This window comes from Equus quagga, chromosome 22 (genome assembly GCF_021613505.1).
Source record: "Equus quagga isolate Etosha38 chromosome 22, UCLA_HA_Equagga_1.0, whole genome shotgun sequence".
Taxonomy (NCBI): Eukaryota; Metazoa; Chordata; class Mammalia; order Perissodactyla; family Equidae; genus Equus; species Equus quagga.
In genome coordinates this window covers 958,837-984,582 of record NC_060288.1, presented here as the reverse complement: position 1 = coordinate 984,582, position 25,746 = coordinate 958,837, and the positions used below count along the sequence as shown (strand labels likewise).

The following is a 25,746-nucleotide window of genomic DNA, read 5'->3' as shown; positions in this document are numbered from 1 at the left end:
GTTCTATTTAAGCTTTGTTTTTCATATGTCTGATTTTTTTCTCCCCAGTTAGATCGCATATTCCTTGAAGAAAAGGATCTTTAAAAATTTCTTCTGTACTCTTACTGCAAGGAACATTATAAATATATTGTAGATGCTCAAGAAATTGAAACTGAATGTTATTCTGTGCCCTCTGTGCCATAGACGTACAAAATGGGCAAGATCCAGCCCTTGCTCTCAAAGTGCTTACATTCTGTTAGGAGGATGTCAAGTCCATAAAAATATGTGATCGGAGATGGAGTATGATATGAGCCATGAGAAAGATGAAATCAAACTGCTTGGTGACTAAGCAGGATGGAATATAGAGCAATAAAGAAAAGCTTCATGAACAGCTTGGCTTTTAAGGTAAGCCTCGAAGAAGGAGTAGGATTTGCAAAGGGATAAATTAAAAATAGGGAGTGAAAAACAAGAGAAGGCCATTTTAGACAAAGATTACATCATGAAAGCAGGTACTGTGGTAGGGAACTGCTGAGTACGACTGACAAGCAGCTTATTTTCTAGTGCAGCTGTTGTACAGAGAGGCGGGGGGTCGGTGCAAACATTGTCCCCAGGCCAGATGGTTCCAAAGCTAGGCATTTGGCCAATACCTAGCTCTCTGGCCGTCTCTGCTGGGCTCAAGTGGCCTGAACATGCCCCTCCGGGAAGCTGGAGAGCTCATTGCCTCTCCAGGCACCTCTGCCATCTGCGCACTCCTGCCATTGGACTGTGGTAGGAGGTGAGGCTGGAAGGCGGAAGAGGTCCAAATTACAGGGACTTTGAGGGTCAGCATGAGGAGTTTCCAGTTATTTATTTTTAAAATTGTGATTAAAGCTGCGAGTTTAGTGCAAGTGTAACGGCAGCTGTGCGGGAGGATGTGGAGTGAGAAGGCCGAGTAGGGAGCTCTTTTGTAGTGATCAGAACCTAAGGAAGAGAGATGTTTAAGGGAGGAGCAAAGAGGGGACATATACCAAAGGCTTTGTAGCACGGATAATGTTTTTGAAAATACCAAACCGAGTGTTCTTGTTCCCACTGACTCCTAATTGTTCCTTGTTGCCCTGTGAGTTTCCATCCATTGAAACTGGGATCCTTGTTGTTTCTGAAGGAGGGGAGATACTGCCCAGGTGAAGCAGCCATGGCTGGGCTTCCAGGATCAAAACAAGAGTTTATTTGAAGGTCCATAGTGAGACAGTAATCTGAAAGCAAGCCTTTTATATATCCAAAAGCTGGGCTTTATTGAGAGAGACAAAGAAGGAAACAACACAACAAAAAAGATCTGTGCTTTCCAACAAGCAAAGCTGACAGTCTAAGCATAGAATTTACAGTCAGCCATGGTATTGATGCAGGATGTGGCATCAGGACTGTTTTCTTGAGAATGGAAAAGAAAAACTCAGGCAGCAGGCAGGAAGTCAGGAGATTCTTAGGAGACAGTCTCCTCCACTCCTTTCCAGGAGCCTCTGCCTCCAGGGAGCAGGGAGGGGGCAGACGGGAGAAACTGTAGGGCACTATCTGCTGGAAGGGGATTGGGCTCCCGACTGGACGGTGACTGGTCGAGTAATCCTTGATCTGCCGGAAAAGAATCACTGGATTGCAGTGAGTAGACCACAGTGGGAGAGAATTGGCGGTCTGTTCCACGAAGACCGGGGCATGAAAGTCAAGTTGCATTCAGTTGTAGAAAATTAAGTTCTTTTCTTCCAAAGAAGTCACAGCTGATGTAAAATTTCACCTTGGCCGCACTGTGGAGAGGCGAGTTGCTCAGGCCCATTGCCGTGAGGTGGGTAAGGTTTTGCCTCCATCTGACACTTGGGGAAGTTGGACGCAGAGGTCAGTGATTTGCCAGAGTTATTTAGTTGGTAAGTGGCAGTGGGAACGGGATGTGGATTGTGGAGATGCCACTGAATTATGAATTTTGATTGAGGACCAAAGGAACATCAGAAATTATCCAGTCCAACTCTGGAATTTTTCCAAATAAGGCAACTACCTTAAATAAATGAAGCGATCCACTCGAACTGTCCATGTCGTTAGGGCTGAGCTGGGCATTTGGAGTTTCTTCACCAGCCTAGGATACTGGATACTGGATTTGGCCTGGCAAAATCAGTAACTGTTCCATTTGACATACATTTCCTTTCTTAGTCATTAGCTGATATGAGTGACTATTCTGACAGGCTGATTGATTATTTTGCAGTCATTTAGAAAACTTTTGCTTTTGGGATTTAAGTTTTTCCATCTCTAAAATAGGGATGAGGGCCTGGCCCAGTGGCTCAGTGGTTAAGTGCACGTGTTCTGCTTTGGCGGCCCGGGGTTCACCAGTTCGGATCCCAGGTGCGGACATGGCACCACTTGGCAAGCATGCTGTGGTAGGCATCCCACATACAAAGCAGAGGAGGATAGGCATGGATGTTAGCTCAGGGCCAGTCTTCCTCAGCAAAAAGAGGAGGATTGGCAGCAGTTAGCTCAGGGCTAATCTTCCTCAAAAAAGTAAAAATAAAATAAAATAAGGATGATAGATATCTTATCCCTCTTATCTATTAGGGGAGTTGAACAAGGATAAAGTTATAACTGGTAAAGAAGTAGCAGACAGGCATTTTGCCCAAGTAAGGGGGTGTTTGGTATTTTGTGGGTGACGCATTGACTTTGTTTTTGTCTGTGATTGGACAAAATTATGATGTGGCCTTATTTTGTTTCTTTTTGTCATGGTCTCAGTGTAACCTTGTGTGGGGCTGGTGTTCTTTGAGATGGTTTGTGTCTGCTAGGAGAATACATGGCCTTGCTGTGAGTGTTAGCTTCTGAATGTCAGGGACTGCTTTCGTTTTTTTCTTTCTCGGTTATGAAGAAGTTGAGTATTCAGGCAGATGGAGACCAAAATATCAGCTTTGTTACAAGGTTAGTTAGGAGAACATGGTTTGTGTATGTAGCAAACATGGGCTTCCTAATATTGAACCTGGCATAGGCAGACTTCCCTACTCATGGATTCCACTGGAAATGCTTAGGCTGAACCCTCTCAGACAGGGCCTTGTTCTCCAAGTTCATAACAGTATAATGAACTTGGAAGTCTTTGGAAGTTCCTTCTCAGTCTCCTTTGCAAGCTCATCTCCTTTTCCTGGTCTCCAATGTTGGAGTTCTTACAGACTCAGAACCAGATTTTCTACTCACTCTAGACTCTCCTTGAGTCATGTCATTCAGTCTCATGGTTTGACTACCATCTATATGTGATGACCCCGAATCTCTATCTGCAGGCTAGACTTCCTCTCTGACATGGCTGTTCGCCATCTCCCCCTGGATGTTTCAGAAGCACTTGAACTTCCCATGTCCAAGGCCAGATTCATAATCTTCTCCCTAGATTCAATGTCGCAGGTTCTCTGCAGCCTGATCCTACGGCTCTGCCCCACACTCCAGCTACCCTGACTTGCCTGCACGTTCCGTCTGCACTTACGCCTCCAAGCTCTGCCATTCAGTTGTTTCTGCCAGAAATGCTCTTTCCTCCTTTCTCTGCCTTGCTAAACTCCTCCTTCAAGACCTCTCTCAGGTATTGTCTCCTGCAGAAAGCCTTTTCTGGACCCTCTAGGTTGGATTGAGTGCCTCTCCTCTGTCATTCCCTTCTTAACTTTTGCTCCTCTGTTAAAGCAGCTCGTTGATTTACTTGTTCATGTGTCTGTCTCCTTCACTATACTTTAAACTCCTTGAGGTCAGGAATTCTATCTTATTCATCTCTATGTCTTGAGATGTATCTAAGTATATCATATCCAAGTATAGGCATATAGATCTCTCTATGTCTTTATATAGCTATAGATCTATCAATATACAGGCAGATATAGATATCTAGTATCTTGAACTAGACTTGGCACTTCATGGGTATTTCAGCAAATGTTTGTTAAACCGCTTCTTGCCTAACAACGTTGTTAGCATTTTGTCCAGTCCTGGAATGACCAGAACTTTGGTAATTTTGAAAAAGTAAGCCAAATATATTTTTTTAAATCTGGTTGTGTTTTACTTTACTCAAGATATATTTCAGAAAAGTAGCATCTAGATTGAAGTTTATAAAATACACAGTTTTTTCCTATTAAATTACATTTCAGAAAATGAAATGAAAATACATTTCTGATTGACTGCCATTGAGTTGTGACTTCTAATAGTTTAAGTAATATCTTTATTACTTTTATTTTTATTATTATTTAGAGGCCCTTGAATAATGGCTGTCCCACCCTCCTACTTAAGGGAATACAAGCTTCTGGGGTGGATGCCGGGGCTCCTGCCTGCCAGTCTCCCGTTCTTTTCCCAGCCCCTTCCTGTTTCGGGGCACAGCTGGGTCGGGGTGGGACTTGACAGTGGTGAGCTTTGGTGGGCCCTGACCGGGATCCCTCTGTGGGCAGCAGAGAGGAGATGCCTCTGGCCTTACCGGCTGGCGGCTTGCACTGCCGAGGGGCTCAGGTTATGGGACTCAGCTACCCTCCCAGAGAGGCTGCTCTCGCCCTGCTCCCAGTTGGCAACTTCCCTCTGGGTCTCTTACTGCACCTTTCTGAGCGAGGCTTATGGGGTCCTGGCTCATCTCTCTGAGCCAGAACACACACTGAGCAGTCTCTGCCAGCCGCCAGTCCTGTCTCTGAGGGGAGGGAAGGGCGAGTGTGCTGTCTGTGCAGAACTCTGCTGGGAAGGCCCCTCTCAACACACCTGGTGCCAGGTAAGGGATGGGCAGTGTGTGTAGGGAGTGCTGAGTGGGAGCCGGCAGGGAGAGAAAGGAGCTGGGAGGGATAGGCAGGTGCCTGTGATCCGAGAATAGACGTGGGCTTGAACAGCAATTCCTATGTAAACAAGGATTTATTTTTCCTGAGTATCACCTTCTAATTTGATTTTCTCAAGCTATATTCCTTTGAAATTTCTGCAAGTTCTCAGTGCCAGTCATAATGAAGACAAAAGCAGTAATGATAGCACCCATCATGTTGTAGTTTGGACTCTGCAAAGCGTTTTCACGTTTGTTTAAAGAAAATTGACATTCCCTTTTCATCACCTTTGCACCTGGGATTGTGTCCCCTGGAAGGAGACCTCGCCCTTGTGGATAGATTGGATGGAGAACACAGAGTGTCCGTACCAAAGGGCAGGCTTGTGTTTCTGAATTGTTGGAGATAAATAGTAAGTGATATGCAGCTCTGAGGCCTGAAGCTGTGGTCAGTCTGTGTTTTGTGCTGTTTCTAGATTTCCTTGGTTGCGTCTCAGAGCTAGGGTGCTGGGTTTCAAGTGCCTGCAGTGGAGACGGTCTCTTTTTTTTTCTTTTCTGCATCTTTTATCTGATTCTTAAGCTAAGGTTGTGGAATGTATGACAAAGGTACCCTTCATATTGTTATGTTTTTGCTTATGTCAGTCGTGTCACTGAGCCAGAAAGTTGGAAATAAACATCTGCCAAGTGTTGGCAAGCAGCAGTGTTAGCCCTCTGTAGCTAAGGAAACTCCTTAAACATCTTATGTCATTACAGGCTTTTAATAGAGATAAAGTAATGTGCATTAAAAGCTGGACCCCTTGGACTCCCTACTCCACAGGATGATTGCATTTAGATCAATCTTGAGACCCGTTAATTTGGTTCCAAGAAAAAAATTCCAACTCTTCTTTTTACATAGAAGGAACTAATATTAAAAAAATAAATAAGCACTGTGACAAGACCCTTATATTTTCACCTTGCCCTGGGGCACATGAAAAAGTTTCGAACACTAAGAGACACAATCAGACTAGAAAAAAAATATAGAAAAACATTAGACACTGTCAAGAAAATGGTGAATTTTAGAGTTCTTATCTTTTTCCCTTTTTTATTAAGACAGTATGCATCCTAATAGTGCAATTGGAGTGCGAGTGGGAAAACCTTAATTAGACCAGCTGTCCATTTTATATCCGTGATCATTTAGGGATGCTCCCAAGTGTCCCCATCTGTGCCTAATAACAGTACCTACCTCAAAGGGTTCATCTGAAACTGCTCTGATCCTCTCAGCCAGAACAGTCTTTCTCTCCTCTGAGCTATAGCACATTTCGTTTATATTACTAACGATGATCACAGTCCCCTGGTATAGCAGCAGTTTTATACCTGTCTCTCCCGCTGCCCATTGCCCTTGTGAGGACAGGGACCTCGACTGGCCCTTCTCTTTATCCCCACCATGGTTGCCATGGTCCTTTTCACACAGTAAGCATCCTGCCCATGTTTGATGACTGGGTAGAGAAAACTCACGTTAATTGTAACATCCTTGCTGACTTTCAGAACAGTGATTTTCTGTGTTCTTGTTCCTGTGGAGTGTATGCCGCCTCCTGGAGTCCCATCTGTGGTCTCTCCAGCAGGCAGAGTGGGGGGCGGCGAGCGCCGGCTGGTTTCGGGACCGCGGCTCCTCTCCGCAGATGCCGGCTGCGGTGCAGGTTGTCCAGCGTGGGATGAAACACGGGCTTTGTTTTGTTTCTTTGAGGCTGTGTGGTGCAGTTGTAGTAATTTTAGCAATTGTTGCAGACTCATGTGCGTAACCAAAAGGGTGGTATTCCAATTTATCTTCAGAAAGAGGCATTTTACGCCCGTCCTAGGCAGCTTTGAACTGAGAACTGTCATATATCAGGATAACGAAGTGCAGTCAAAGAAGGGCCCAAGGAGCTCCTCTTACCAGAGACGTCTTGAAGCCTTATTTTGAGAAGCAGCTTTTATTGTTTTAAAAGTTTTTTTGAACCCCAGGAGTATCTCTAGTACCAGCAGCTGAAATTAGAACACTGGCGTATTGAATCATATCGTTTTGAGCTACTGGAAAATTGCATTTCAAAAATATCTTAGGAGGTTCTGAGATTTCTCCCAAATAGTACCTGCTGTGCCCTTGGCAGGTCTAAATCTGGCTGCATTGTGCCCGTGGTCTGAGTGGTCAGTTCTCTGGTCAGAAGAGTTTGCTTGGTGCTTGCAAACTCATGTCTACAACCGTGCCATTTATTGTCCTGAGACCCAAGTGGTGTCGAAGAATCCTAAGCCCCCCCACCCACCCCGTGTCATTCCGCTGTGCCGGGCACTGAGCTGAGCCTTTCAATGCAATTGCCTTCTAAGAATCTCCCAGCAACCCGAACGAGATCCGTACTGCTTTGTTTAAATGGCAGTTTGGGGAGAACTTTTCAGATATGCTATGGTTTTCTTTTCACAGATAAACTCTGCTTTTTGAGATGATAAGGATGTGAGAGACGTGCTTTGATTTAAAATTTGGGAGTGCGATTCCGAGGTAGGAGACTGGGAGTCTGGAGTTCTGGGCTCTGGTTCTGACTGTGCTTTCAACCAGCTTTGTAACTTTGTATAAATAGCAGCTATTTCTTTGTGGTTAATTTTTCTCATCCATAAAATCATGTCAGTGCTGGCCTTGTCTCTCTGCTGTGGTTTTGGCCTTACGTTGGCTCCCATCGATCAAATATTGACCCTGGGCCAGGCGCTGTGCTGAGCACTGTAGGTGCACGACCTCGTTTACTCTCTGCGAGGACTGTGGAGGATAGGCTCTCTGTGCCCCTGTATTCAGGGAACAAAGGCTGAGAGAAGCCACATAACAGCAGGACTCAATGGTCTGAACCCCAGAACCTGTGCTCTCAACCCCTGACTGCAGTGATAGGATGAAAGAAGATACCAGACGCGAAAGCCCTGGTGAGAGTCAAGACACGCCTAAGCGTGCAGCCTTATCAAGGTGCAGGGGTGGGCGGCGCATGAGCTGCTGTGTGTAGGATCTGCAGCAGGTGGGCAGAGCCCTCCTTCCCCGGACCTCCACCCACCGCACCTGTCAGTCCTGCAGGCAGTGGAAAGTTGGCATGTCCAAAACCAACCTTGTCTTTCTGCTAGATCTTCTCTTGTCTGTGTTCTTTTTCATTGGTAGTTCCATCCTCTGAGTCACCCAAGCTAACCCTGGGCCTCATTCTCAATGGATGCTCCCCTCCCCCCATCTGATTGGCCTCCAAGTCCTGGAGATGGTACCCAAGACATAGTTCTTGAATCCACCCTTCCCCCAGCATTTGTGCTGTTGCCTCCACGTCCCTTATTTAGAACACTGTAGCGGTGTGGTGGCCTCACACCTGCTCTCCCGAATGCCCATCTTTCCCTCTCCGGTCCATCTCAACACTGCCCATTTGCTAAAATTCAGTTCTGATCATGTGACTCTCTTTTTTAAAGACTGAGACGGCTGGCTAGCCATTGCCTGTAGGTTAAGTGTAAATTCCCTGCTGTGCTGTAGCGCCTGTCTTAGCACAGGCTGCTATTACAGATTACCACAGACTGGGCGGCTTCAAAAGTGTTTATTTCTCCCACTTCTGGAAGCTGCAAGTCTGAGATCAGGGTGTCAGCATGTCAGGTTCTGGTGAGGACACTCTCTATATGGGGCCCTTTGTGTAAAACGTCTCTCAGCTCCTCTTGCCCCAGCTGGTCCCTGAACAGGTGCTGTACATTCCCAGGTCAGCCTTTGCTCTCTCTGTGCTTTCCCTTTATGATGAACACGTGTCTGGCAGAGCATGTCGTAGGTTACAGAGAAGCGGTATGGCTTCGGGCTCAAGAGCACAGACAACAGAGATGCACCTCCTGGGTTAGAAGCCTGGTTTTGTCATTTTGCTGCTGGATGACTTGGGCACCTAACCTCTGCCTCAATGTCCTTCTCTGCAAAATGGGTATGATATTAATAGACCCTGCCTCATAGGAGACATCAGAGAAGTAGGAAGAGATGCAGATAGCATGGGGTCATAGATGGGGAAGTGAATTTTTACAGAAAGAGTACAGAACAGTTTAAGAGTGATGCAGGGAGCACGTGTTAGTGGAATATTAAATAGTATTAAATTGTAAACCAAAATATGATTAAATAAGCACTCTGTGCCATCTATCTGTGTAGAAATAGGATAATTCCTATTGCAGATACATTTCTTTATAGGAGTGATATTTTGAAATGTTTTTAGCTGCCCCTTTAAAAACCAGCTAACCCCCGGCAGGGATAGTGGACTATAAGATAGAGTTGGCACCACATGTTGGAAGTAGGGAGCAGAAGAGTGGATGAGGAACGCAGAAGAGGTGCCCAGAGGCGTGGTGGGCTGGAACCGGAGCCTTAAACATTTTGTCTCCAGTCAGCTCTGGGTTTCATTTTGTGAAAAATAGTAAAATGTTTTGCAGTTATGTAATATTGGACATCCCCCTGTTGATTTTTTTTATATCATTGATTCTATTTCCATCCTTAGATAGATGGCACCGAGAGAGAAGGCTTTGCTGATCTGGCTTCGTGGGGTTTCTAAAATAATTCTGTGTAATCTGTGCCTTCTTGAGTCCTCTTATATAATAACCACTTTCTAAAAGAAAGCCCCTTGTTTGTGTGCTGATGTCTTCCTTGGAGATGGGGAAGGAAGAGGAGAACAGAGAAGACTTAGGTGGCTTATTTCATTTTGACTAAAAGTAGTAGTTTCCTTCTCAAGCCTTCGTACCTCAAACGCACCAGCAAAACGCGTTGAAGTTCTCATGAGAGCGGCTGTCAATTCAGGGTGTTTCCAGGGGATGTTCCTTTGGGCCATGCTGTGGGGATGGAGAGCCGGCCTCTGCTCACCCGCTTCTTGCACAAGGCCTGGGGCAGACCACGCTCACACGTCATGCTGACTGAGGCCGGGATTGGCATGAAGAGGACAGAATGACCTCCTCGGGAGAAGGCAGCCATGAGGTGACCACAAGTGCCAGAGAAAAGCAGGCCTTGGCCCCCTCCTCGGGCCATCAGTGCTTGTACTCCAGCAGGGAGCCTCCCTGAGGGAGCCCTGGATGGAGGGGGGACAGTATCATATACATCCCCTAATTCTTGCCTTCAGGTCAGAGCCCCATGTTGCTCTTGTAGACACTGGTGTCTGCATCTGGTTCTCTTTAGAGGCTGGTTTTTGTCCTATTTCTATGGCTTTCCCTGCTGCCTGTGTTCTCAACCTTCCTGCTCCTTTTCTGTGGCCTACTTGTGGGCATTGCCTCTCTTTTGCTGCTTTTCTTTAATTTTGAACATGTTGCATACTCCATCTATGCTCCGAAATGTCAGGCTGACGGAAGTAGATGACTATGCTGGTGTTTTGGGATGTAGAGCCCACTAGCCGTGTGGCACGTCACCCAGCCTCCCTGAATCCCAGTTTCCTAGTCTCAGAGAACAGGCATCAGCGACTCAACTGAGGTTTGGGTGAGACAGCGGGTAATGCACGAGGTCTGGCGATTCTCCAAGGTCCTCGGTGGACCCCACTCTAGGGCTGCCCAAGAGCACCCCGGGGCCCTGCTGTTGACTCAAGGTGAGCACTTTGACCTTGCTCTGGGAGCTCAGTGTCTAGAAATGCTTTAAGCCGTGGTCTGGTACATGGTAGAGGCATTTACTAAACCTTGTTTCTCATCCTCCTCTCCTCTCCTGCTATCTGCTAACAAGGCACGTGGATCATCTTCTCAGGAAAGAGAAGCTCCAGTTTTCCTCTGTGCTGCCTTCACTGGAACTCAGGCTGAGCCCATCTCAGCCTGGAGCCGCCTCGGCGTTCACAGCACAGCGTGGTGTGACTCACACCTCTGACCTCATCTTGGAGTCGATATTGTACCTGCCCAGGCTCTGTGCTTCTGGCTTAGCTAGAAGGTTCTTGGCTGCGGAGCATTGCTCACTTTTAATTAATCCCCTCATTAATTAACAGCGTGCATTTCCCTGGAAGCTGTGCCGCGTGACCTTGGGTCCTGTCTCCCTGGGGGCCTGCTTCCCTGAGTCTCCTCAGATGTCAGGGCTGACTTCTACCTGCACATGATCACATTAGTTGACACGTGGTGCATGGCCATTGCATGGGTATCTCCTTTTGCTGTGTCTGGAGGAGAGAAGCGAGGACTCAGTGTTTGGCAGGAGAGAATTCCATCATGATACCAGCCAGCATCTTAACTGATGGAGAGGTGTTCTCTTTTTCCCCTTTCAAAGAAGAACATCTCTCAGTTGATTAAAAATTCCGCTTTCCAGGATGCTTTCTAGTTGACCTGTCTTAAATCTGAATGTGGGTATAAGCTCCTGGCATCTGCTCAGAAGCACTTGAATGTGGCAGAGATATTCTGTCCCCGACTGTGGGGCCAGAGCATGGCTTGCACTGGGCATGGCCGGGATCGGCATTATTTGTAGGGATAGTGTGAGTTTGCATAGCTGGTGAGGGCTATGGAAATGGGAGTCACGGCTAAATGAGGAGGCAAATAATTATAGAGAAACAGTACTTAATGCCACATCTGAGGGGCTGGGTAAGCCTATGCATAGGAAGACTATGAGTTTAGAAGCAAGAAAAATTAGACACGTTGGGTGCAGAATGAGGAACGGGTCTCGGCCAGCAGTTCAGGACTGTTAAGGGTGATGAGCAGTATGGCCTAGTGGATAAGAGCAGGGTTTGGCATCAGACAGAGCTGGATTTGAAACCAGGCTTGGCCACTTGCCAGCAGTGCACCTTTGGCAGGTGGCTTCACTGCACGCAGCCTCAGTTTCCTTATCATAAGTGGGGATAATAAGATTAGCTCATAGGGTTGTTCTGTGGATTAAATGAGATAATGTTTATAAATTGCTTAGTACGATGTCTGGCCCAAAGTAAATGCTCGCTAAGTGGCTGCAATTACGAGCAATAGGAGGGTGGGGGAACCTGGTTTCGCGGGGCTCTCCCTTTGAGGTGCAGGCTGCCTCCACCGGCCTCCAGGAGCCGGCAGGACAGAGGGGCAGACGGGCACCGGGCAGGCCTCCGGGCAGGGTTTTGGCAGCTGACTCAGCCCCGCATGTGTGCTTGAGCCGTCTTCCTGTTGGGAAAGATTCTTTATTCCACTTGTTCTAAGTTACTTGAGCAGGTGCCTTCTCTCTTCACTCTCTAGGCTCCACGGCCTCTGCCTCTGCTGACTGACTGTCCTAGATCCTTCCTGAAGCAAGACTGGAGGTGGCGGGGGTGGGGGGAATGGAAAATCTATGCATGTTCAGGAAGACCCTCTCTATCAAGTCTTCTCTACAGACGTTCACCAGCAAATTAAAAACCAAAATCAAAACTAAAGAGAATAGCAAAAAGGGTTTGGACCTGTTTCCTGGCTCTTCAGCTGTGGAGACGTAATTAATCTCTGTGCCTTCATTGTCTGACCAGGAGACCCACCCCCCCCGCCCCCCCACCCTTTTATTTTTTGCCACAGTTCCCTTCCTGTTTCAAAGTAGGGAAAAATGAATCAGAATGATTCCTTCAGAAGACCCTTGTGGAGCTGAGGGGTGGAGGGGCATTCCCTACCAAGAAGGACTCCCTGTTCTTTTGGGCCACCCGTGCTGGGCCCTGGGGAAGATGCTCTCAGTCGGGATGTGGGAGGCCCTCAGAGCAGGCCCTCGAGGGGCCGAGTCCAAGTCCTGGTCCTCTGGGATAGGACGGGAGGGGAGGGCATTCCTGGCAGAGGCCCTGCAGCAGGTGTTGGGGACCCTGAGGTGAGTCACTGGGGTCGAGAGGCACGAAGGTCACCCTGAGGAGGGGAGCAGTGAGGCGGGAGCGAGGCGCCGGGCCCTGGAATCAGCCGTGGCCGCAGCTCTGCCCCGTGGAAACCTGAAGTGCAGCTGGGCGGTCGGTTCCGTGGGAACCTGAGGAGGGTCCCTGGGGTGCCCAGGATGGTCTATCAGGGTGAGAAAACATTTGAAAAACTTTTATGCTGTGTTGTTTTAGGGGTAATATTTTGTGAATACATAGTAAACCAATACTGTAAAACTTGTATGTAACTTGTAAATGAATAAATTTACATATCTGGTACTTGTTCAGATGCTATTTACTGCCTGGAACATGCTATTTGTTTCCTAAGTTTGGAGGCAGCCATCCTGAGTGCCAAGGTCAGAGGAGGACAGCGGAGCCGGGGGCAGGGCGATCCCGCGCTCTCGGGTGGGCTGCTCATGGGGCGGGAGGCCGGTCCTCCCTCTGTGAGGTGGCGGCAGCACCTCTCTGGGACAGACGGTGACGCTGGCTGCTCCTGTCTTGCTTCAGCTCTTCCGTTGCTGACAGGAACACACCTGAGAATAGAGCTCTTGGCACATGAACAGATGCTGACTAAGACTCAAGGGAAAAAGAAACCCGCGTTCCAGAAAGATCTGTGACTCCTGAGAACCCGGTGCTAACGCTTCCAGGTGTTTGTGGTTTGGGGAGATTGCGAGCTCTCCTGTGCTCATTTTCTGGCCATTGTAACTGCTTAGCAAGTACCTCAGCCCTAGCCAATCATGGACAAGAGACAGACTCTTGTGGACTCAGCAGAGCAGTTACAGGAGGTGGTGGTATGTCCTCCTTTCCTGCAAGAGAAGGCAGATCTAAAAAACATTAGGAAAAAAGTCAGTAAACAGAGCGCTGGGAGTGGGGGCTGGGAGCACCTGGGGCTTCCAGCTCTCGTGGTGGCTTTCATCTGTCTCTTGTTGAATTTTCCTCCAGTTCTGCATGTGTTGTTGGTCACTCACTTCAGCCCCTCAGTCCAAAGTGGGAGGCAAACGCACAGGCATGAGAACCGGGGGCGGGGTGCGGGGAGGCCACCGTGGAAGCTGGCTACCACACCCTCATCCGGAGCTAAACTGAGGTGGAGGGAATTCTGAAGAAGCCATGTGTTTGAGTAAAGTTTGCACTTTGGCTTTGTATACATTTCTGAGAGCAACTGAAAGCTCTTTGAATAAGAATCCTTGCACGCCTTTTCCACACACATTCGGGATGGTATGTTTGCCCAAGAGATACGACCTCAGTTTATGTTGCATCAGACAGCTGATCCTTTCACTCAGGTTTGGCTTGTGCCCGTTGCCGTCAGAGAGCTGATTGTATGTGCCAAAGTGGAACAGACCCTCACGGCGGCCCTGGGGCTTTGGTCTACCACTTCCTGGCCCAGGAGACACTGCTTGTTTCTTTCCCCCAACAACCCTTTGGCTATGCCTGCACACGGGGTGGAGATGCCTCGGAGAATTTATTGCTGCTCCTTGAATAGTTTCCTTTATCACTCACAAGGCCTGTCATTGTACTGTGTAGGGCTGCCTGACCTGGTCTCACCATGAAGCCACCGTCCCTTCTGCCTGCTGCTGACCCTGACAGCATTTCATCAGTGGGGCTTGTCCGGAATCCTTCGTGATTTATGAGCTTCTTGTGGATATTAACAAACATGTCTTGTCAGGCTTTCTGTCATAGTACACAGCTCTTGCGACCAAAATGGTCGATGGGGTGTGTAGAGTGAAAGGCACACACCCATCCTAGCTGCTTCTGTCCTGGCCGTAGAGATCCTAATTTCCACTGTCCCCGTTTGGTTAAGTGTTCAGCTCTGGGCCCAACTTAGCCCTGCCTTGGCTTCACCCTCAGATGGCTCCACTCTAAGATGAAATGATAAGCTGGACCTGTAGCCACTTGCATATCTTATCTTAACAAATGGTGTCCATTCCTAACATCTATTTTAACGTTTTGTCATTTAAAAATTTATTTATACTTCTCTTCTCAAATCCTAATACTCCCCCCTGCCCCCACACACACATTTGGCAGGTGGGAGCATGGTATTAACGCTTTCTATCTATTAATGGCATTTGTCTGTTTGGGGCTCGTTTATGGTTATTTGAGAAAACCTGAATTCCTCTACAAACTGATAAATTACTGATGTTGGAATTTGTGCTCGGTCCATCATTTTGTCTCCTGTAACTTCTTAGGCCATGCCTTGAATGTAGTAGCTGCTTAATAACTATTTGTTATAGGGATGGATAACGACAGTCTCCTAGATGGAGTGGACTGTGACTTTGACCCATTGGAGGGTTGTTACTGAGTTATTTGGAGATCTGGGGGATGTCCAGGATGCTTCTTGGTCTGGGCAGGATGTCAAGGCTGTCAGGGACCTTGTACCTGGAGTCTGAGAAACCCACACCATTGCTGGACCCCTTGGCATAGGCCCACTGTGTCTTTCACACTCTCTGCCTAAATGTTCAGAAAGTGCTGTAAGCTCTTCAGCAGCCCTCTACCTATATACCCCAGGAAAAAAACTCTTAGGGTTATTCTGGCCTGAGGATGATGGAACAGCAGTCTGCACTGAGAACCCTCTTCCAGGCTGAGAGTTTTGGAATAACCTTGCTTTAGGTGGGCTCGGACCTGGGTGTCACTGGGAAGCATTGCTCTGCAGTGCTGTTTTGCCTTCACAGTGGACTGTGAAGAAGCCTTCTCCCAGCCGTCTTGTTCCCCAGAGATTCTAAGAATGACAGCAAAGCCATTGTGCTGGATGTTGTCGTCAACCTAATCAATAAATCCAGTGTTTTGGACAAGGTGTGTCACAGAACCATCCTTGGGGACCTGGCCAGGGACAGGAGAATATTGAGGAAAGTGATAGTAAGGATGGATGTTTAAAAATCTAAGTGGCAAGGAACCTGATGAGCACAAAGGATTTTCTATAGTTAAAAAATACAAATGTGCATCTCTCTTCTCCCAAAGGTCCTAACGTTGGCTGTTGATAGGGGCTCCATCTTGCTTTCCACTTCTTGCCTGTCCCCAACCCCCCGCAAAGCCTGAGTTAGTCCAAAATCTGGGTGCCTTTTCTCAGTTTTAAAATAGTAGCACAATGCTGCTGTGATCACACAAAGCTATATTTTCACTGTCATCTCTGACTTGTAATAGTGCTTGGTAATTACATGGTGCTTTCCATCTGCAAGCTGGTAAACACATTATAAATCTTAACTCTTTGATTCTCCCAACACCTCTGTGGAAAGAGGAAGAGACTGCACAGTGCCTTTGAGGTTTAGCTGAAGTTTGATCTGGTGACATCTCATTGAGGTGTTCGTTCCTGTATGTAGTAGAGCTGGTAAAGAAGCATCTGCTCTTAAGAGTGATGTTCGGGGCTGGCCCCGTGGCCAAGTGGTTAAGTCTGCGCGCTCTGCTGCAGGCGGCCCAGTATTTTGTTGGTTCGAATCCTGGGCGCGGACATGGCACCGCTCATCAAACCACGCTGAGGCAGCGTCCCACATGCCACAACTAGAAGGACCCACAATGAAGAATATACAACTATGTACCGGGGAGCTTTGGGGAGAAAAAGGAAAAAAATTAAAAAAAAAAAAATAGTGATGTTCTGTGCTGCCAAATGAGAAAGCTGAAGTCTCCATAGAAGCAAGAGTCCGAAGGATCCGCCTCCTGACCTCAGCGAGCTGATCTCTTGGCCTCCGTGGCTTAGCCAGTTGTTATTATTTTGAGTACAGATTAGATTTCTAGAATCGTTAGAAAATATTGCGTCTGTTAAAGGATGCAGGGGCACAACTTTTAATTATTTTGTTTTGTTTTGTAAAAAGAATTTTGTTTCTGATGTATGTTGTCTGACATTTAAAAGGAGAAATTCATCACTGCTCCTTTGGCAGTAATTTTTGTGGCATTTTGTTATTTTTTTTTAAAAAAGTAATTTCTTCCTAAAATCTGTTTTTTTCCGTCTTTTTACATCCAAAAGAATGGAATACCAAATAACTTTGAGATTTATCGCAGTGAATTTCAAAAGCCAGACTAGACTTTAAAGAGACTTACAGAACAACACAAAATAATTATTGTACAGTTTTAAATTTCTTTACCCATAGCTTCAATACATTACTTCACTTAACTAACATGATTTCAATTTATTATGCAAATGTAACAATTATTCCATTAAAAAATATGTTAGAAAGATTGCATACTTTGTTTTTGCAGCACAATAAATTGTGTTGAATGTTGCTTTTTTTTTTTGATTTGCTTATTTTGTCTTTAATGACAATCTATTTAACGTAAAAGTGTTTCAAGTGGCAGAACAACATGATAACACGTCTTCACTGGTAATTTAATCCTTGGATATAATGCGTTCATCTGAGAGAGTCCATTAAAAACAGCAAGGTGCCGAACACCAAAGCTGAGATGTTTTTAATCACAGAATTACAGTAATTATACAAATCTGAGATTTTCATCAGACAGAAAAGCCTTCCAGGGCTAAACATGCACTTTAGACTTAGCGCTAATAACTGTGTTTTGTTCCAAATTATAGGAGCGAGAATCCTCAGGCCAAGGGAAATATTGTAGAGAATGTTATGTGTTGACTTTTTAAGGAAAATTAAGAAATAAACTACTTTGATAACATCATATCTGTAAGAGTCACATAACTGGGTGATAGAAGAGGAACTCTCGGGTGTGGCCATAGTCCGTAGTCAGATAAAGTCAATGAGCCTGTCACTGTCTGCTGTATTTTCAGCATAGACAGAAGGCTAGAAGGAACAGATCTCTCTTCTCCCAGGGGTCCTGAAGTTGCTAACTAACTGGAGTACCTCTTCCAGTTGGTAAATGGGACAGACCACCAGTAAATGGGATGATTATTGGCCCAGAATCTGGATTTCTGGGTCAGGTGAAGACCATGTACAGAATAATTTAGTTATTGTGGTGATTATTAAAAGTGTCAAATTTTTAATAAAATGGCCAGGACACAGTACCCTCAAGGAGCTTGTTTTGAAGAAGTGATATAAAAAGATACATCTAGGAAGGTTTTATAAAAATCCCGCTAAACAAGAAATTTTATTTGATCTAGTTTCCATCTATCATTCTTTATTTTTTTCTGGCTCAAATGGGTAGGCGAGATGAGGAAAGGGGATTCAGGAAGGGAGAACACTGGGAGGGAGCGTGCTGTGGGGATGTCCTGCTGGGGGAGGACGCAGGGAGGACGCCTGGGGGAAATGGAGGAGGCCAGTTAGGATGGCCCCTCATCTGTCTCTGGGGGTTTGGAGGTGAGGTGCAGAGCATTATTCGAATGCAAGGCCCTGCGATCTGTCTGGGTATTTCTGATGGGCACTCAGGACACAGAAGTCCTTCTAGAGGCTGTGGCAGAGACAGGCCTGGGATTTGAGTCCTGACAAGACAGTATTCTGGTTTCTGTTCTCCCAACCCCATCCCTTTCTGTGGTGATCTCATCTGTCTGCAAGCAGAACTGGAGTCAGCTGGAACAACCGTCCCCTGATTCCTTCTGAATATGTTAGCATCCACATTTATTATTTGCATATTTGAGCCTCCGGTGCTTCCCCACCTCCTTATCAGAAAGCTTGAAGGCCATTTGGAACCAGCTTGCAGCCCTGCCCTGTGCTGTAGGCCTCACTTTTTGCATCCACTAATGCTGGGCAGGCCCTGGCCGGGGAAGTCCCTGCCTGCCATTTCAATGTTATTAAAGTTTTGCTTTTTCCCTTTTAACTTTCAAAATAATATGTGCCATTGTGGAAAATTTACAAGATACAGAAAAATATAGAGAAGGAGAAAAATCATCCAGAGAGAATCCCACCCAAAGAGATTCAGGTTTTGCCATATTTCCTTCCAATCATTTTTTCTGCATCCTTTGTTCTTTATATGCATAGTTGTGCAAATACATAGTTGTCTTTTGATTTACAAACATTTAACAATATTTAATCACCTGTCATAAGCATTTCCCATAAACCTCATGGGAGGTCTCTTGACTGTTGATTGCCGTAGTGAACATATGGGTGTTCACCTTATTAAGTGTCTTGTCGTTTGTTCTCTTCCCAGGCCCCCTCTTGTCTGCCGCACATCTGGAAGGCTATGATGGGAATGAATGTGAAAACTTGGAGGTTTCACCTAACTCGTTGCTTCTGCTCGGAAGATCACCCTTTAGAAGTGGGAAGGCTGCTGCACGTGGTGGTCGACTCCAAGGGACAAGACGACATGTAGAAAGCGATGGATGAAAGCACCTCAGGGAGCCGCCGACGCACGCTCCCGGTGGCCTAGTCCAGGGAAGCCCTTCCGCGGGGCTCTGGCATCTGGAATGCCGCCAGTTCTGGACGCAGGGCTGATTCCTGAATGAGGATGGTCCGGCGGGGGCTGCTTGCGTGGGTCTCTCGGGTGGGGGTTTTGCTCGTGCTCCTCTGCTGTGCCATCTCTGTCCTCTACATGTTGGCCTGCACTCCAAAAGGCGACGAGGAGCGGCTGGGGCTGCCCCGGGCCAACGGCCCCACAGGGAAGGAAGGGTACCAGGCTGTCCTGCAGGAGTGGGAGGAGCAGCACCGCAACTACATCGGCAGCCTCAAGAGGCAGATTGCGCAGCTCAAGGAGGAGCTGCAGGAGAGGAGCGAGCAGCTCAGGCATGCACAGTATCACGCCAGCGAGGCCGCGGGCCTGGGGCCTGACCCGGGGCTCCCCGAGAAGCCCCAGGCAGATCTGCTGACCTTCCTGCGCTCGCAGGTGGACAGGGCGGAGGTGCACGCCGGCGTCAAGCTGGCCACCGAGTATGCCGCGGTGCCCTTCGATAGCTTCACGCTGCAGAAAGTGTACCAGCTGGAGACGGGCTTGACCCGCCACCCCGAGGAGAAACCCGTGAGGAAGGACAAGCGGGACGAGCTGGTGGAAGCCATTGAGTCTGCCCTGGAGACCCTGAACAGTCCTGCGGAAAGCGGCCCAAATCAGCGTCTTTACACGGCCGCGGATTTCATAGAAGGTCGGCAGGTTTGTGAATTGGGGCGGGAAGTGAAGACAAGGCATCTGGGTGTGGGCACCTGGGCAGCTCACTGCTGGAGGCTGGGGTTGGCTTTGGGGATGGCTGGTAGAAAGTTTCACGTGGGCGACGCCAAGGTGTGTAGCATGGTTTTTGCTTTTCAGAAACATCTGCTTCCACTTCCTTCCGGTGGAAACCACAGACATTGAGTGGACAGGTTCATTGTTCCTGGGCAGAAGGAGGAAGAACTCCTTGCTTTTGTTTTTCTTTTTTTAAGGAGAGAATAAAATAGAAACATAAAACTTGCCTACGGGCAAGACAGACTCTCTTTAGTCATATCAGAAACCCTCCCACTGTTGTTTATGCCTGTTCTCTTTGGACACTTCCATGTCTTATGGTTTTTTTCCACTTTGTATGTGAACTGTAAATTCATGCAGTTAGGAGACATTTCCACATAGGTTGTCTTATTAACCGACCCCCTGGCAAGATCATTAACATCCTTAAAACACAAATCCTAGTTGCCACCTGCCCTGGAGTATGCTACAAGAGCTGCCCACATACAAAACAATTTGAAAAGAAGTTGATTACGATGCAATGCCTGCAATCTGGAATGTTTGCCCTTATGATTTTAGTCTGCATTCATATTTGAAATTTCTGCTTTTCTGTGTACGATATCTTAATACATAAGGCCTGTTGTCTCCATCAGCAGTGACACAGGCCTCTCATCGCTGAGTTTATTGCTTCTAAGATCTGGCTGGCTTTCTCTTAGAGACACGTTCTTGTGGCTGCCCATTGTTGCTTTCATGTGCTGCACACACCCCGTGTTTTAAGCCAGATCAAACCACACAAACCTTTCAAATTTGGTGAAAGTCTAGTCAGCTGTTTTCATATGATGAGTAAATAGACACGAACACTTTAAATATATTTATACGTATTTGACTGTTATAAGAAGCACAGTTCGTTTCATTTTTTCATTCTTATCACAAAAGATTATGGAGGCAATCTTTTATTTTCTCAGGAAAGAGAGCATTGTGAAAGATTCCGCTAGTCAGAGGAAGCTGCAGAAGGAGAGTTAAATTCAACATAAGGAGTAACTTTCAAACAGTGATGTTTCAGGACAAAGTGGGATTCCCGTCACTGCAAGAATTGTGTCATCTGGCCACTTGGCCAGGAGGTTATAATCCATGATTGCAGCATCAGAGAGGTGGTGGGACTGAATTACATGGAGGACCTTTTCAATCCCGGCTCGTGATTCTTTGATCTACATCTAGTTAAGGAGAAAGAGGGGAACGGAAAGGGTCTGATTTGAAGTCTGTTTTCTATAATGAGTGATGGGACCTTATCAGGGTGAAGTATATCTTTCAGATTACTTACCTTGGTTTCTTTACATAACCTTAGAGAGATTGATTTTGTGTTTCGGGTGTCAGTAGTCCAAAAGTTGGAGCAATTTAGTAGAAGTCCATGGGGAAATTTTAGGTGACAAGTGGGGTTTTCCACTCTCTTGGAGAGTTCTAAATGAAGGTGACAGATTTGGTGAACCCAGAAGTAGTGTGATAAAGATGGGGAGTCTTTGTGTTTAAAGAAATAAAATAAAAGCCTGTGGAATGCTCCCAGCTGATAATAGCTATGTAAAACTTAAAACTCCCTAGGAGGCAGGTGGCACGATCACATGAGCCTGGGGAGTGTGTGAGCTCCTTGAGACTCGGTTTCCTCATCTGTCAAAAAGAGACTTGACTTACATGTCGTCCAGGGCTCTCCCCAGCCACAGCCTTCCACAGAATGCAAAGTGCTGGTTTGACTTCTTTTCTTCTTAGCTTTGCCAAGAAACCGTCCCCGAGGGATGCCCTGCCACCCACTCTGCTGGGTGACCCAGGACATGCCACCCACCCTTTTGGATCCTCCACTATACAAGGAGGAGTTCAGATAGATTATTTATAAGGTCTAGTCTGACTGTGGCCACTTTCTACAACTCTGTGAAGCTTGCAGAGGGAGAATACCACGTTGATGACTCTAATTTATTATCTATATTGATTTAATTATTATCTGTCTCTAAAGGACAGAGGGAACAACGTTTGCCTCCTTTTTCCTTTCCCCAGATGTTTCGCTGGTGCTGGTTTTTGCTTTGGAGTCTCACATAATAGCACAAATTTTTTTTACAACCATCTGGGAAAAGAAGTTAAAGTAGGAAAACGTGATCAGATCCTGGGCCTTAGGATGCCTATTTCTCCTCGAGTAAACAGAAACTCTTTCTTTTGTTTGTGGTTTAGTTATTCCTTCAGTGTGGGGTATACAGACTCCCATTTAAATCTGAGTGGCACAACATTTGGCTTTGATTTCATATTTTTAAATAGAGCTCTTGGACATAAATTTGACATCATTCCATAAGACAATTTAGCTTTCCGAATTACTCCTTTTACCATCCGTACATCTGATCATGTGGATCCTGTGTGAGGCATTTGTGTCTGCTATCTCCAACAGTTTCTGTCTGTTGTCAGCCTGGGCAGCTCACTCTCCTCCAGCTTTTGAATGGTTAGGAGTGGCAAGAGTGGGTCAGACACTAAAAGTGTTGATTTTGGGGTGAGGTGGAGCCATGCCATGATCCACAAGAAAATGAAAGTGTTAAGGGCATTTTGAGATATGTTTTAAAACAAGGGGATATAGAAACAGCTATAAAACCTTAGTAGCTGCCTGTGCAGTAAATCCTGACCTCCTGTCTCTGCAACCGAGACCTTGTGCTTTCTGGGAAGCTCAGGCACGGAGGGAAGATACGGAGTGTTTGACTCCCTTGTTTGTGTCTCACCATAGCCTCCAGGGAATGCCCTGTGACCACTTAGCTAAAGCTTTTTCAGACATGTTCCAGGTCCTGAGAGCAAGGTGCTTGGGACTGAGGATGGGAAACGGGTCCTTTCCATCATGTGCAATTCAGAGACGGGCTTCTTTGTCAGCAACTTTGTGACTTGGGGTAAAAAAGGTAAGGCAGGTGCATTTCTGGGCATTTGGGGGCATCTGGGGATCTTGGTGCAGAAGTAAGGGAGAGCAGGGCTTCTGCACAGTGGGTGGGTCTGATCTGTGTTTGGAGTGTGGAGGGAAGACAGAGCGGCCGGGAGACTTGCTGGCAGGCAGGACAGCAGAAGGACGTCAGGGCCTGAGTTGGGCCTCAGTTCTCAGCCAGCGTCTACAGGGAAGCAAGGGCTTAGGACTCGGGACAGCCTTCTGACCATCCCTCACTTCGCTGTGCGCAGGGCTGACCGCATGGGTTTACGGGGAGGTTCTGAGCAGGCCTGCAGGGTATTAGACCCCCCTGTCCCCTCACCCTGTCCCCTCTGTCCCACTACCTCCCTCCAGTCTCCTCACTTTCTGCTGATGTTTTAAGTTTCTTTGAGGGGACAAATGCTTTTTATTCTGAAATCAGAGATAAGAGGCTTAAAAGCAAATAAATGGTTTGAGGCTACACTTTGTAGAGCGAATTCTGCCTGTGGTGAAAGAAAGTGGCCCAGCCTTGGGTTTCTGCCAGTGGGCAGGAGTCCTTCCCTCTATCAGGGCAAGCGGAAGAGCCCCGTGCTAGAATAGATGCTCTGCTGTCGCAGAATATTTGGAAGTTCTTAATAATTTTTGGACAAGGGACCCCACATTTTCACTTTGCACTGGGCCTGCAAACTAGGAAGCCAGTCTTACCTCCACAGCTGAGAGCATAGGACGGAAAGGTAAGGAAAGAGGAAGATGGAATTAGAAGGTGACCTGTGCAGTCCTGCCAGCTTTGCCGAGGGTCAGTCTGTTGACCTTCCCTGGGCTGGGACAGATGGAACCTGTGTTTGACATACATTCTATGTGGATGGAGTATTTTTTTACAAGACTACAGAAGCTTTGTGTTATGATGATTTTGCTTTTGGTATTTATATTGTACTCACTCAAAGCAGTTTAGTTCCCAGGGCATTTTTTTTAAAAACTTGAGGTATCGCTGTTCTTCCTGCCTTATGTTTCCTATTAAGAATAGGCTGTCAGAGAGCTCTCGTGATGCTGTGGGATGTCGAAGACAGAGGAACTTGGCTGTAGCGGGAGTAGCCAGCAAAGGCTCCATGGAGCGAAGGCCTGACCCGGGCCTCACACCGACTGCAAGGAGGTGTGGGAATGGGGCGGAGGGGGAGATGGGCAGACAGGGGACCGCCTGCACACGAAGGGCGCAGCCCCCGTGGTGTGGTGGGGCTGCTGCTCAGACCTCAGCCTGCTCAGCCGTGTTGGGTAGGAAGTGGTGTTTACAGAAAGGATCTGTAGTTTTTTCACCAGACCTCTAGTTTGTCCTCTGTTAGGGTCATGGATGAGGTCCTGTGCCAAAGCTTTATCAACATGCATGGATGGCACACCTGTTACAGGTGCAGAATGGCCCCAGCTGTTTTGGGGGTTGAGAAAGGAGGATAAAGGCAGGTCTCAGGCCTGAAGGACCTGACTACCCATGTGGGGAGGCAAGACTGAGCGACTGAGGGTCCAGCGGGGGGAATTGATTCTGGGTGCTGTGGGCTTCAGAGTTGGTGGCTGGATGTGAGCCAGATGGTCAGCCAGATGTCAGAGGAGGTGGGACCTGAGCCACTTTCGAAGAGTGAGAAGGGGTTATTGGAGGGGGGGTGAGGTGGGGAACAGGTTGGCAGCAGAGGGCGGTTCTAGAAAGCAGTTTGACTAAGGAATAGGGTTGGAGTATAGGGTTAGGGAGGAGACCAGCCTAACCAGCAAGCAGGACCAGAGAGTCGCCAAGAACATAGCTCACAGGATCCTGAGGGCTGGGCGTAGGAGTTTAGCTCACAGGCATCATCTGAGTCTAGAGTTAGAAGATCCTTCCTTCCCAGGAGGCAGTGGGCCTAGCTCTTGGGTCCCAAATAGCCCTTTCCTCCTCTGGCTTGCTGTGGTTCACAAGTGCTCAAACAGTTGCAGCATCTGCGGGTCCCAGTGGTCCGAGATGGGGACTGCCGTGGTTCATTCCAGCTGATCTTGTGTCTGTCACCAGGCACTATTTCTGACATTTCACAAACACTAGTTTATTTAATCCCTGCTGCCATTAGCGAGGTAGACACTTGCTTATCTCTGTTTTGTCGATGTGGAATCTGAAACTCAAAGAGATTAAGTAACAGCCTCAGGGTCACCAGCTGGTGAGTGATGGGACCAAGATTTTAGAGCCCAGCTCTGCCCTACACCCTATATCTTAGTTCCTCATTGTGCCATCTCTGACCTCCGGGGGTCTCTGGCCCAATACATACACTTCTCTGGTCCCAGAATGTTGTGGGGAAATCTTTTAAAAGCACACCAAAGGCGTGCAAACCCCTTTGGGAGAGGTCCTACACTGACGAATTGTATACATTTTCTTGGGAAGAAGTTTTGAAAGGAAGAGAAAGAAAAATGTGAGATCCTGGGGGAGAGAAGCAGAAAGAGACGTGGGAAGAAGCTGTGATGATAAAGCCTTCACTTAAGCGAGGGAAGAAGGGGCAGCATCTAGGAGCCTGGAGCATGGACAGCTTTATTTAAACTGCTCGGACCTGCGTTTCTTCTCAGAACTGTTACAGCATTATGGAAGAGGGGCAGGGAGTTGATACTGAGTTCAAAACAGCCAGTTAAGAACTGTTACGGAGCTGTTTGGCGTGCTTGTCCCTTCTTTAGGGGAAGAGGCAGGGTTTACGTTTGTGTTATATTCTCCAAAATATACTACTTTATGTAAGTTTTGGATTTTATATAAATGCGTGGCTTGGGCAGTCCCGGGGGTCTCCACGATCCGATCCCAACTTGCTTTTCCCTTTCATTTCCTGCTGCTCCTTCTGCCCTTCCTCTCCTGCCTCTGAATACTTCCTCTCCTGCCTGCCTTGACTGTCCTTGCTACGCACAGTCCACTGGGAGACCCAACCTCCCACCGTCTCTGCCCAGGGTCCTACATCTGTCTGCTCTCTGAAATCTTTTCTGGTTCTTCCACGTGGAAGTTCTCTTTTGTTCTTCCCAAAGTGGTGTATTGTGCTTGAGGGCACGTCTCATCCTCCCTCTGCTTTTGTAGCTCTTCATTTAGATTCAGCCAGTCTTGGCTGACAGCTGCTAGCAATGGTAATCGGTACACAGTAGGGTTTCCTGTCCGTTAATAAAATAGCCCTCATAGCCATCTTTCCCATGGGGAGCCAGCTAGGTGAGGCGTAGTGAAGTCCAATGCCACCAGCATCCTCCTGTCAGCGTGCGGAGGAGCCTGGACTCCTGACTCTTACTGCCCTGTGTGCAGTGCCTACCCAGAGGGCCAGGCCTACGCCTCACTCAGCCTTCAGCTCCGTACCCATTGTATATACTGCGCAATC

The 25,746-nt window shown here is 47.3% G+C and overlaps 1 protein-coding gene across 9 annotated transcripts in view; it reads left to right on the top strand.

Annotated features, from left to right (window-relative positions):
* The window catches only part of CSGALNACT1 (chondroitin sulfate N-acetylgalactosaminyltransferase 1), a 333,538-nt gene that overhangs the window by 214,925 nt on the left and 92,867 nt on the right, over positions 1-25,746 (top strand). For all 9 annotated transcript variants that reach the window (XM_046648695.1, XM_046648693.1, XM_046648697.1 and 6 more), the window contains one exon: positions 18,508-19,432. In XM_046648695.1, the coding sequence (XP_046504651.1) occupies positions 18,799-19,432 (634 nt within the window). In that variant the 5' untranslated portion in view covers positions 18,508-18,798. The remainder of the gene's footprint in view (positions 1-18,507; positions 19,433-25,746) is intronic.